At 37.6% G+C, this 13,921-nt stretch overlaps 1 protein-coding gene across 2 annotated transcripts in view; it reads left to right on the plus strand.

The window, feature by feature from the left end:
- Nucleotides 1-13,860, plus strand: part of LOC126192086 (mucin-5AC) — a 623,139-nt gene extending 609,279 nt beyond the window's left edge. For both annotated transcript variants that reach the window (XM_049932578.1, XM_049932577.1), the window contains exons 10-12: nt 988-1,260; nt 8,287-8,912; nt 11,345-13,860. In XM_049932578.1, coding sequence (XP_049788535.1) covers nt 988-1,260; nt 8,287-8,912; nt 11,345-12,505 — 2,060 coding nt within the window. In that variant the 3' untranslated portion in view covers nt 12,506-13,860. The remainder of the gene's footprint in view (nt 1-987; nt 1,261-8,286; nt 8,913-11,344) is intronic.
- Nucleotides 13,861-13,921: the final 61 nt, after the last annotated feature.

The raw sequence follows: 13,921 nt of genomic DNA on the forward strand, positions 1-13,921 counted from the left end.
AGCTTTTGCCCAACAATGCCTTTGTCATAAGTAGGCAACATACACACATGCACGCAAATGCAACTCACATACACATGACAGTTGTCTCTGGCAGCTGGAGCCAGATTGTGAGCAGCAGGGAATTATGGGAGACGCAAAAAAGAACTGGCAAGTATGGAGGCATACGGGCAGTTAGTGTTCTCCACCATCCATGACTGCAACAGGATGAAGACTGGATTATTTTAGTATATATGTACACCATAGCCTTTCATGTATGGCTTGTAAAGTAAGTTTGAAGACCTGGATATGAAACGGAGATAAGGGTCCAGTAATGAAATGATTAAAAAGCTGATAAAATAGAATCAAACTATAAAACTGTTTCCTGTATAGATGAAGAACAAGGATGGGTTGTAATAGAACTATAGAGAAGAATTTATTTTACAAGGAAATTGCCCACACAGCAGTGACATCAGTTACCTATTCTCAACAGTATGAATGCGATGTTCACTTGATCTCTGAAAGGTACCTTAAAATATATGAAACAGCTGCTCATAAATGTTTGAAAATTAGTTATTCTCGTACATACATGCTCACGTAAAAAGCAATGTTTCATACATTTTTATAGCTTTGTTTATCAAATCTTCATTATTCATGCATTTTGATACAAACAGTAGTCCTGTTGTTATTTTTTTGTGTTTTGTCTTCTTTGGGCTTTTCTGTAGCATTCTCCATTAATTAATCAATGATCTCTTAATACAATTAACAAAAAAAGAATTTCCGTTTAGAAGAACCCTTATACAGTTCCTTTTTTTACTTCTATATTTTATATTTTCCTGGAAAGTGGAATATTATCTCTTTTCGTCAGGAATTATTGCTGAATGAATTGTGGCCTGTCAATTTTCTGTCTTTCTTCCTGATACAACATTAATGCATTTTGTACATGGATTGAATACCAGAAAAATGATGCAATAACCAGTCCTGTGTTTTTTTTCTTTCTTTTTGTTCCAGCTCCTTCATCTGTATCTCTGGAACATTTGGATGTCTGTTGTCAGCAGGAACAAGAAACTGTGCCACAATTGGTACGTTCTCGAAGCACTACCTCTCAACAAGCACCACATCTTCCACATGGAACTTCAGATGCAAAAAATGTCCGTATGCCATGCGTCAATGGGGAAGCATACAGTGTATCCCAAAACAAAGTGGTCTACCTTCCAACAACCGAAACTGCTGTAAAAAGACGCGTCAGTGAACTTGAAGCTCGTAGTCGAGGTATCACTGCAGGTACTGTTTCAAGTTTCTGAATTATTAATGGCAGTTAATAAATACATTATTAAAGAAGTGTCTATGTAACCACCATGACAACACCCCCGCCGCCGCCGCCGCCACGCGCGCGCGCGGCCCCCCCCCCCCCCCCCCACACACACACTTGTTTGTTAATAGTTATCTCAAATTATAAGGTCTCCAACAACCATCTTTTTAGAGTGAACATGAAAAGTGTATCCTTTGTGTCTATCTTTTTCTTAGAAAGAAGATAGATTTACGTATGCTGACATGAAACTTCCTGTAAGATTAAAACTGTGTGTGCCGGATCAAGACTCGAATTTGGGTGGCTCAGATGGTAGAGCACTTGCCTGGGAAAGGCAAAGGTTCCACGTTCGAGTCTCGGTCCGGCACATAGTTTTAATCTGCCAGGACCATACCAGTGCATACTCAGCTGCATTCTGGTAACATCCTCCAGGCTGTGGTTAAGCCATGTCTCCACAATATTCTTTTCTTCCAGAAGTGCTAGTCTTTCAAGGTTCGCAGGAGAGCTTCTGCGAAGTTTGGTAGGTAGGAGACGAGGTACTATCGGAAGTGACACTGTGAGGATGGGTTGTGAATTGTGCATGGATAGGTCAGTTGATGGAGGTGCCAAGTTCGAGTCTCAGTCTGGCAGACAGTTTTAATTTGCCAGGAAGTTTCAGAAAATAAGAAATTATCCATTAGAGAAACTGTTTCTAAATGCAATGATCAGCCTACACCCAACAATTAAAATTTTTCGTCATTCAAGCATATCCCATGCATGCATCTGAGTGTTAGTTCCACAATAATTGTGAAACTAGAGAAAATCAGCGATTAAAAAAAAGTGAAAACAGTGTTACTGACTTCTGGATGGATTGTCTGTGGCAGCTGAAGGGTTAATACAGAACTAAAGCAGTATCAGCCATATAGGTACAGCCACCAATATAGAGTGTTCTCCAGGATATGATTAAAGCTTTAGGAGTGGAAATGAAAGCTCTATGCCTACAGTATTTCGAGTAAGCCTTGAGGTTGTTAAAGTTGACAAATTCTCCAGCATCTTGAAGTTACTGAATTTGAAGTTGCACAGATTGTGGAGTTATAAAATAGATTGTGTTTACAGTTTAAAAATGCCAGCCATAATACTGGAGCAAACCAATTCTATAGAAAGCTGGTTCAAGAACATTTCCCCCCCCCCCCCCCACAAGTGATACATCATTTTCCCCCCCTTCCTCCCATGTTGAAGGAGTTGGCTGTTAAAATTGATTTTTACCTATTTTGGTGAAAAAGGTAGGCAATGTCTTATCACTAGAGTAGGTTGCTTCCTGCCGTGCAACAGATTTAGGTCTAGGCATGACTCTTACTCTAAATCGAATATGTTAATATACAAGGCTTGTTCAGAAAATTAGTTCTGATGCTATCTGGCATATGGGGGAGTGGGTTGGGGAGAGTCTAGTAGTTTCAGCACAACTATGTCGTTTGGCTCAATATAGGTCTGACATTACTGCGGAAAGGTTATTAAACTGTTGTCTATACTGTAAATGTAAATCAAAATGGCTGCTATCAACGAAAATCCCTCCTACACTGAATCCGTTTTATGTGAGAAAAAATACATGAAAGCTGTAGATGTTCATAGTGGACTTGGGCAGTATATGGAGGGACATAATGAGGGATAGTGCTATAACCAAATAGTGTTGTTTCTTTGTGGAAGATCGGACAAATTTTATAAATGTCCATAATGATGAAAGAAGTGGACAACCATCTGGTATGATGAATGAATTTGTTGCAAAGGCTAATGACCAAATCAGAGAATATCACTGGTTCACAATTACAGAGTTATCATTTAGATTCTCTCAGATAACATGGGGAGTGTTGTATATATTTGTGACTGTTAAGCTTGGTCATCACAAATTTTGTGTTTGATGGGTCCCAAAGCTTCTGACTAATGTCCATGAAATGAAGAGCCTGGTAGCCACTTAATGATTCTGATGAAATACGATGCAGAACAACATGAATTCCTCAATGACAGTGTGACAGAGGATGAAACATGAGTTGCATAAGTTAATGTGGAGGAAAAAACCAATCAATGCATGAAAACAGTTCTTTTGGGATTTTTTGTTGATTCTATGGAAAGTGGAACTACAATAAACTCTGAAATTTGCTATCAAATCATAAAGATGTGTTTGACTTTCAGGAGAGCAGTGCCTGAAGTCTTCAATGACTGCTATAGGAGAATATCTTCAAATGTTCTTGCACAAAATCCAAAGAAATTCTGATCATAGGATGAGGAATTCCACCTTACGCCAGACACCTTTTCAGTTTCGTTTTGCCCAGACATGTTTCAGCATTTTTTGTGCGATCTTCAGTGCTTTATTTTATTTTCTTACTGTAAAATTGTAGTTACATATCAACATTTAGAGAAACCTTTGCTGCAAAATATTTAGAATTGTGAATGAATAATTGTTGTAGAATATTATACACCATTTGTTTACAGTTCACAGTTGAGATATGTATTAAAAAACTGATGCACTCTATGTTGTTTATTACATTATGTTTAAAGTTGTAGTGATAATTTAATTGGCAGACAGCAAAAGATAATTTTTGTTTTTCTGTTTGTTATGCATTTACGGACAGATATGAGTATACATCACTTTGTGTGTGTGTGTGTGTGTGTGTGTGTGGGCGCGCGCGCAATAAACGACATACAGTGCACGAGGTCATTAATACATACCTCAACTGTTAATTGGAAACAAATAGTGTATAATATTCTACAACAATTATCCATTCACAATTGTAAATATTTTGTACCAAAAATTTCTCTAAATGTTAATATGTAACAACAGTTTTACAGTAAGAAAATAAAGTAACCCACTGAAGGTAGCACAAAAAGTGCTGGGTAAAACGAAACTGAAAAGGTGTCTTGCATAAGGTGGAATTCCTTGTCCTATTCTCATAGTAAGCACGGATATAAGAAGAACTGCAGCAACACAGGATGAAATTCTGGTCATATGTAAATGCTGTTAGTGGCACCGAAGTTAACATCTAGTCACTCATGGATAAGATAGGAACTGAAACTGAGGGTAGCAAAGCAAAACTGGAAATGCTAAACTCTGTTTTCAAATGTTCCTTTACCCAAAGAAAAATTCAAGAGTGTTGCCCCAGTTTAATTTTCATACCACTGAAAAGTTAAGTGAAATAGATATTAGTGTCAGTGGTATTGAGAAACAGCTGAAATTGTAAAAACTCAACAAAGCCCCAGGACCTGACGGAATCCCTATCAGATTCTGTATTGGATTTGTGACTGAGTTAGCCCCTCTTTTAACTATATAGTATCATTGGTTGCTCGGGTAAAACATCTGTGCCCAGTAGTTGGAAGAAGGCACAGGTCACACCCATCTACAAGAAGAGCAGTGGAAGGGATCCACTGATCTACTGTCCAACATCCTTGAAATCGATTTGTTGTAGCTCTTTGAACATATCCTCAGCTAAAACATAATGAAGTATCTCAAACAGAATGACCTCCTCCATGCCGACCAACATGGATTCTGAAAACATTGATCATGTGAAACCAAGCTGACTTTTCTTACATGATATACTGAAAGCCTTGGACCAAAGCAGTCAGGTAGATGCAGTATTTCTCGATTTCCGAAAAGCATTTACACACTTATTTATACACTTGTTATCAAATGTATGACCATAAGGGTATCAAGTGAAATAAATTTGTAACTGGATTGAGGAGCTTGTTTGTTGGGAAGATGCAGTAAGTTATTGTTGATGGACAGTCATTGACAGATGTGAACATAACTTGTGGGCTTGTCCCAGGAAGTGTGTTGGGACCCTTCCAGTTTATGTTGTGTATTAATGACCTTGCAGACAATATTAAAAGTGTCCTCAGATTCTCTACAGATGATGCAATTAATTGTAATGAAGTACTGTATGAAAGAAGTTACATGAATATTCAGTCAGATCGTGATAAAATTTCAAAGTGGTGTAAAGATTGGCAAGTTTCTTTAACTATTCAGAAATTTACAATTGTACACTTCACAAAATGAAAAAATTAACATGTTACTACAATATCAGTGAATCACAGCTGAAATAAGCATTCTCTGTTTATCGAGCTTAGCTTGTCTAGAAGTGAAAGTCATGTTACATGAGATAAAAAACATTTACTTTCTTCAAGTTACTAACTGAAAACACAATTGTCTGAGCAGCAAAGTCTCACTTTTTTGTCATGTGGACAGTCATCTTCCTAATAACATGAAAACGCTTTGGGGAAAATCTTATTAAGGAAGTATTGTGTGTATGGAAAGCTGTTGTGAAGGAGATCAGGGAATTAATCCTAAGAAATCTGTCTGTGCAAGTGCTAAAGATGTGGATTTATTTTATCATACACTTTTTTGTTTTATTGGAATGATATATAATTACAATTTTGATGTGGTTGGGGACCTAACAACAGTTATTTTCATAAGCTATTGAAGCGTATATTTACTGCACTTTTTTCTTTTTTATTCCAGAAATGGAGTAAGGAAAAATCACACTTCTTTTAGCTTCCAAAACAAACTGTTCTTATATCTACAACCATATCAAAATTGTAAATATTTCCAAAGTACTCTCAGTGTAGTAAATCAATGAAATGAAATGAACTGTGTATGTTAAAATAAATTAACATTTTTAGTAATTACATAGATGGGTTTGAAATATGGCAAGCAACTGTATAGTGACTGTGGACACCAGTGACTCTCAAATGAAGAGTTGTTATTTAGTTATGTTGGTTAGTATATAATTTCCGTAGTTATAGGTTTTGCTTCTGGCTTTTAATAGTGATCCTTGCCTATTGTAAACAATGTTCTAGATAATGGTGACTGTAAGTCTTAGTGACTATCCTATTTTTTCTATTATTGTTTGGTGAGTCATATGTTGGTTTTATGACTTCCAGATTAACAGGTGTGTTTGTTTTTACTAGCAGACTGTGCCATATTTTTAACACATGTTTAAATTACCTAGTTTTCTCACCATTGCTGTCTAGATCCGTTTTCTTTTAATCAAGTACCAACTTCTCTGCCAGAGCTTGCAAGTCATGGTACCAGGACCTTCACTGAGGATTCGCTTTGTCACTCCATACCCTCAGTTTTTGTTTCATTGCAATGATTTTGAGAAATTTAGTTTGTGTGTTTACCAAAAAACATGTAACTGATATGAACAGTATCCGATAGTATATATTTGCAGTAGACAGTACTACATAATTGAAACATAACAGTAAGTCCTTCACAATTCCCATCTAAATATTGCCATAAAAAATGTACTTGTACATAACCATATTCTACAACATGTACAGACTCCGTAAATATGTATGTGCTTCATGACATACTTCTGTTTTTACATCTTTGTAGACTAACTGCATTTGAGTTTCTACAATTGTATCTTCAGACTTATAATAGCCCCCTTCCTTCCCTCCTCCCAATAGTCTTTCTTAGTTGTTAGCTACTGCTCAGTACATACTTTCCATTTCATTTCCTTCATACTGACACATGTTGTACACTTTCTCAGTAATTTTATTTGTTCCATTTCTCTACCTCCATACATTCCGTAGCTTTTCCTTTACTGTGAATGTAATATAATAATTCTGTGTGTTCTCAGAATGCTATGCGCTGATTCTCCTGACAGCTGTCCTTTAGTATGTGTTTTCTTGCCTTACTCACATCACATCATTCATTCATTCAGGGGGTGTAGCATTTCACAGAAGGAGACATTGTATCCTGGAGAAACTGTATTTATCCACTGTCAGGACCAAAATGCAAGTTTTGGTGATGTCTGGTATTGGTTTGTTAGTAAACCATCTTCAAGTTCATTTTCAAGCATATAAAGTAAAATAGCTTCATAATTTTCATTAAAACACAAATAAGTATTGTAAAGCATTAAAATGCACATACCAGATTATTGTTCATAAAGCATATTGCTGGTGTGCTATGTTAAATTATCTGGACATTGTTAATATAGCTTACTTAGGGCAGCAAATGCATACAGCTTCATGAAATTGTGAAAATATCACAGTGCCTTCAATGCAACCATAAGACTCATTATCTTTGACACCCTAAATAGGCTATGTTAACCATATGACTACAGTTTGTGGGAAGCACCAGTTACAGACAGTAGGTGGAGAGACTTAGTTATTCTGTGGCTGATCAGCTGAGTTGTATTTCTGCTATTATTCTTTGCTGTAATGTCTTTGACAGTTCTCTTTTTATCCATTGTTAAGTGGCAATTTTTAATGTAATAATCAAGAAAATCAATAGTTATTACTCACTATGCTGGGGAGTTTCTGTATCTGTAGACTATACCATGAGCAATTCTTATAAGTTTGGCATAGCATACCAAACAAAATGCTTTATGTATAGACACACTATTGTTTATTGTTCATACTGGAAGGAATAATCTGGTACATGTACCTCTAATATATGTTATTTCTATCTGAGTTTTAATGGGGATTATAATGCTATTTGATTGTTTTATTTTTCTGCATAGATCTGAAAATGGTTTGCTAAAAAACTGAAACTGATAATCACCAAAAACTTGCATTGTAATCTTATTGATAATAAATACTCTGTAGTATTACTGTCTTGATCACTGATTCTGGGATAGGGTCTTGTCTGCAGAATAAATCTTTCACTTTGCAGTAGACTGTGTGCTATTTTGAAACTTCATGCAAGATTACAACTGAAGCTCTTAGGACAGGTTGTGTATTGTGCCTGGATAGCTCTTTTGGTAAGAGGACTGCCCATGAAAGGTGATATTCCAGGAAGATTTAGGGCCTCTTTTTATTCTCAGCTTGGAAAAGTTACTCTTTGGGGCAATATAAGATTTTCAGTTGTGGTTATCTCTACGTAATGATAATGCATACATTTAGTAAAAGACCTTTTTTCTCTCAAGAATTTAATTTTGTAACTCTTGTGATGTTCACCTGTACCGTATGTTTACTTTTACTGTTGATATTTGATTTTAATTTTTTGATGTTATGTAACTCTGTTACAGGTGTACCTACTAGTGAGGTAACATCCCATCTACAAGAACAACCAACAGCTCCAGGCTCAACACCAATGCCATCAGCTACAGCTCTTCCAGTGCCTCAGCAACAAGTTAACACAGTTCCAGGAGGACACTTTTTACCTCCCAGTTTACCTGCTGCTACACCATCTGTGATGGCACCATCACCTCCACAGAGTCCACAACCAGCAACGTCACCACCAAGTCCACCGTCAACTCCTACTGCCACATCACCAACACCTCACTCAGAAACAGAAACCATTGTTCAAACAAAACTAGCACCGAGGATGCTTAAGGCAGTTTTAGTAAAGAAAGAAATTTGGGATCCAGGAGAGACGCGTGATTCTCCTACTGCTTGTACTGCTGCATGGCCCACCTCTTACGCTGCTCCAGCGGACGATGCAGGAACAACGTTTGTCTCTGAGCTGCGTCTCTCAGATCAACTGGCTAATGGTGACGCAGTTCAGAAGGGAGTTGGCCGCAGAGACCCGTTTTCAGCTCAATTGGATCGTGTTTTTGATAGAGAGGAGCGCCGACCGTATGATCAACGAGAGTGTCCCTCGAGGCAGAGTTCTTGGAGTTCCTATGATAGTGCAGTTGTCCTTGGATACCAGGTTTGTGTCTCTATAATATTAATTGTATATTACCATTCAATATTACTGTTTCATTACCATTCAATATTAACTAATGGGATCTCTCTCTCTCTCTCTCTCTCTCTCTCTCTCTCTCTCTCTCTCTCTGTAAATCCTGTCAGTAACATTTTTGCTATTCAAATCGTGCTCTTTTCTCATCTTTGTTGTGCTTTGTTTATAGGGTAATGTAAGCAACTTCTTTACCTCATAGGTACTGTGCTTTCTTCATTAATTTTGAGTATATGAAGCACCTGAAAGATTCAAAACATAACAATTCTTTAAATTCGTGTTGTGTTTGTAATTCAGATAAAGTAGACGTGGAGAAATTAATTGAGTGATAGAGTGTATAATGACTTCGTGCATAGACATGTAATCAGTTTCCACAGTACAACAGAAACATCATTGAGATATGAATTTACATTTTATACATACAGAATAGCAACTTTGGAGTTACTTAAGTTAAATTAGATTTAGAAAAGCCCCAAAAAAGTTACTATAATTCCTGTTATTCTCAGCATATTGAGGTAGTGTGCTTTTCTTGAGTTTGGTCAGTTGTGACAATATTAATTAGTATTTTCCACCATCCTATAATTTTTACTAACTTAGTTGGCAACGTTTATTCTTTCTGGTTCAGAATCTTGATCTTGCAAAGAGACACTTTCCACAGTCATCTTTCTGAAAACACACTTTATTTTCTCCCCCCACATATACAGAATTTCCTGTTTTCTATAGCTACTTAATTGCTTGTCCCTTACTTAACTTGTCCATCTCTTATTGTGTCTTCAACTGACCAAAAGTCTCAGCCCATAACCGAGAAAGTATTGTTAGCCTGCTCTTCAAGTCAACTGTCTAAGAAGAACCATAGTTTTTTGCTGCTTAAAGTTTTGAAAGTGAGGAGAATTGAAAAGTAGATAGTGCAGGGTCACCTTTCTACGTGCAGTGTACACCAGCCATGACCAGTGTTTCAAATTGTCTGATAATTCGCGATCTTGTGTATCCTATGCAGCCACATAAACAAACTTAGTGAGGCAGCAGCTGAATACTGGCTAACATTGTGATATATTTGCATGCAGTACTAGAACATCATTTTCATTAGCTTTCTTTGTATTTTATTCCAGCATGCCACCCTCTGGATAACTCATCATGTCTTGTAAAAATGTAATGAATTTTTATTGCACACAAAATATTGATAACTTATTATATAGTGGAAATGTTGAATCAAAGACAGGTACAACAAAAAGACTTCTAAAAAAGTAAGCTTTTTGAAGAATTATTGAAATCTCACCATCGAGGCCAAAACTAAACTGACACAAAACTTATAGATTACACAATAATAATCGGGAAGTCTTTCCTATTTTATGGGATAAGATGTGTTATTGTTCATGTGGGAATGCTGTCTTAGAAAAACAGTGCTTCTACAGAATGGAATCTTAATCTGAGCAAAACCATTATATAACCAGCTTGCTTGATTTTCCTGAATCGTCCCAGGGCTCTTTAATGAGTTATATCTGACATTTTGTAGGTCATTTTCATAATGAAGACAGTGGAGGTGTGTGAGAGTTATTGTCATAGTCATTAATAGAAAGCACTTGCCCAGACAAAAGATGGAGTACACACATGGGAAGTATGTGGAAAATTGAAAGGGCAGGGGTTGTAGTAAGATTATCATTGTCATTCCCTATTGTGTTTAAACAATGGAAAATATGGGATGGACTGTTCTTTTTAACTACTTCTTTTCTTGGCTTTGGTCATTCCTGCAGGATGCACTTCCCTGTATCACTCACATTCATCTGTTCTACTGTATTCTATAACAGTTCTATTTTATGGAATTGGAGCTGTGCAGCAGTTGTAATGTCCTTTTTCAATATTATTACATTAACTCAGCTGTAATCAGTAAATTCTGGCTCTTCTCCTTCCTTCATCTTATCAGATATTACTGCTCTGACCTCCAGTCCAACTGTATATTTTAATTAGGAAGAGTGGGGTTTAAATCCCTCTCTGGTCATCCTATAGTTTATTCTTGTATAACCAAGCTAGTTATCAGTTCCAGAGGGCCTTGCCATTAACAGGGTATTAAATTCTACTCTTCTGTTATCTTTTGACAACAGACACATAGGAGGACTCATAAGTATTTATCTCCTGAGTAGTACTTTTACTCAGTAAAGGGATATATATGCTTTGCCAATGATTATTAATCTTAGTCAGTAGAGTAGAAGATTTTTTTCAAAGCAGTGTTAGATGCCTTCTACAGGGTACTCTGTTTAATCATATTTTGCTATCAGTCATGTTCCTCATGTTTCACTTTTACGCTAGAAACAATTTGCATACATAATGTAAAATATAAAAATGTACATTTTAATGCTATTCTCTCTGCCAGTACTATGTAATGTTTAATGTTTCTTTTTTAATTTCAGGGTGAACGGGATACGCCGTCCCGACAAAGCTCGTGGGGTTCCGGAGACACAGGTCGGTGGGCTGCATCACGTAACAGCAGCTGGGGCTCTTACGACATGCGACCACCAGCTAGTGATCACCTCGGATCTGCTGCTACTGGCACTGTTAAGCGTCAAGCAAAGCAGAAATTAGAGCAAGGTGCAGGAGTGAAACGTGTTTGTGGTTCACCTTCTGAGTCTGTGTCAGGTGCAGGATGTCCCCATGGCCCATGTCCTTACCTCAGTGTAACTGATAGCAACACAAATTCCTGTAATCATGGACTGTTCCACTGTGCCAGCTCTCCTGCTCTGTGTGGAACACAAGGATCAGTGACAATGGGACCAAAACCTTCTGGGTCGGACCGCCTCTGTTTGTCAGCAGCTTCATTGCCATTGTCTGTCAGTGCTCCTGCAGCCTCCCCCGCATTTCGTTCATCTGAGCCGCCACCTCCCCCTTCTCCTCCTGAGACATCAGATGCACCATCACCCTGTGTCATCGGTACTACCCAATGTCCATCAGTGAAACAGCAGAGGCTTGTTTTAGAGAACCTCAGTGATCTCGCAAAACGTAGCCGAAGTGGTCCATCAGATACTCCTGCAGCAGATGGCCTAGCAGGGATTGTGAAAAACCTTAAAAAGGAATTTGAAGCAAAGTCAAGTGGTGCATCGAGTGGTGATGTTTCAGCAACTCATTCAGACTGCACTTCAGAAGGGGCTGATAAGAAGGTACGGAGCCTTCCGTCTTCACCTGTTAGTGGTCATCATAGTAGTACAAACATGGAGGACACATCAGTGCGCAAACTAGTTGGCCATTATGAAGCAAGACCACCTCATAGACAGCGGCTGTCTTCTGAAGGTGCAGCATCTGCTTCCCCTCCTCCACCTCCTCCTCCTCTTCCTCCTCCTCCTCCTTCTTCTTCCATGGTTACTGCTCCTCAGCCTCTGCCACGTGCTAGACCTGTGCCATTATCTGTCTCCAGTGCTGGTGTCGGTGTTGGTGCTGTTGCTGCTGCCGCAGCTGCAGCTGCTACTGCGACTGCTGTTGTGGCAGCAGCAGGAAGGAAACTGCAGCAAGGAAAGACACATCCACTTACTAGGCTGGCAAAGCCGCGCCATTCAAACCCTGTCTATAACACTATGTGATCTTATCTGTGATCTATTTATAAGCACTGGCCATATATCTGAATGGTTTTGTGTCATTAAGCTACTGAAATTTTACTGGTTGTTCTGTTTTAATTCTTTTATATGTGCTGATTTTTAGTTTCTCTCAATCCCATGAACGAGTTGTGAAAATTGTAATGTAACATGTTTGTAAAATGAATGTAAGGGCATCATTTCTGCATATTCCTTTGTGTCAACCTAATAAAACACAAACTGTTACAAGACACAGATAATCTACTTTTTTTTGCACTGAATAGGCTGAAATGACTAGAAAATAGCATGCTCAAATTTATGGTTCTGGAATCAATGAAGGAGAAAGAAGGCTGAATGCATTTTCACAAGATTTCATGCAGTATTTGAACATAAAGGCCATGTGAATGACTAAGCATATAATTAAATAATATTTACACACATATAATGTATGCTGTAACGAGGATAATACCTGTTATTGTCTTGTGTTGTCACAGTACCATTTGACTGGCAGTACTGCTGCCATTATAATTGTACCTCATGTTTCCACTGGTACTGTATGACTGTTATTCAGTGGAAACAATAGTGTATTGTTACTATCACAGCTTTTTAGCAACAGAGTTGCAATAAGTGTGCAAACCCACCAATGAGAAGGGAAATACAGGCACTTAACACATCTAGGGAGGTGAAAGTTACATTACAAAGAATCACTTTTGTAATTGCAGCCTCATATCTACTGAGCCTGTATGAACCCAATGAGCACATGTGTTAAACTGTACTTCTGCTGATAATTTGGTATGTAAATTTATTTGGACTCGAACTCCACAAATTAATAATAAAGATACTGCTAACAAATGCCAGCAGTTAAGAAGCATCCTAGTTTGTAAATCAGCTTATTTAAGATTGTTAAGATCCATTTCTTGGGATAATAATCATTGTGTATTACAGAGAAGAAGAAATATTGGCATACTTCTAGTGCCACATTGCCCCACAGGTACAAGTAATTGGACACATTTCATAATGACCTGAAATGAAATGAAGAGCATCACACCATATACATATGTAACAGATGTTTGTTTCTTTTTTATGACGGTAGTGTTTGCAATTTTAAAACCTGAGGAAATTTAAATTGCCTACCAGTGCCTGCAGTATAGAGCCATGACTAAGCACAACACTGTGCTGGCTGTTCTAGTCATACAAACTTGCAGCCGACTCGGAAATTGTGCATAAGTTTCATGTGCACTCACATTTGTAATATTGTTTTCTCCACTTTTGTGTAAATGTTTCCATTTTTGTGATTTATGTGTAAAACTTTTGTACCATAGTTTGTATAAATAATTACATATATTGTTTATTGCTTGAGTTAATTTTTTTTCTTTTTATTTGGAATTTGAACTTCTCACTCCTTTTCCTCACCTGTTTCTAAGC

The sequence above is a fragment of the Schistocerca nitens genome, chromosome 1 (genome assembly GCF_023898315.1).
Source record: "Schistocerca nitens isolate TAMUIC-IGC-003100 chromosome 1, iqSchNite1.1, whole genome shotgun sequence".
Classification (NCBI taxonomy): Eukaryota; Metazoa; Arthropoda; class Insecta; order Orthoptera; family Acrididae; genus Schistocerca; species Schistocerca nitens.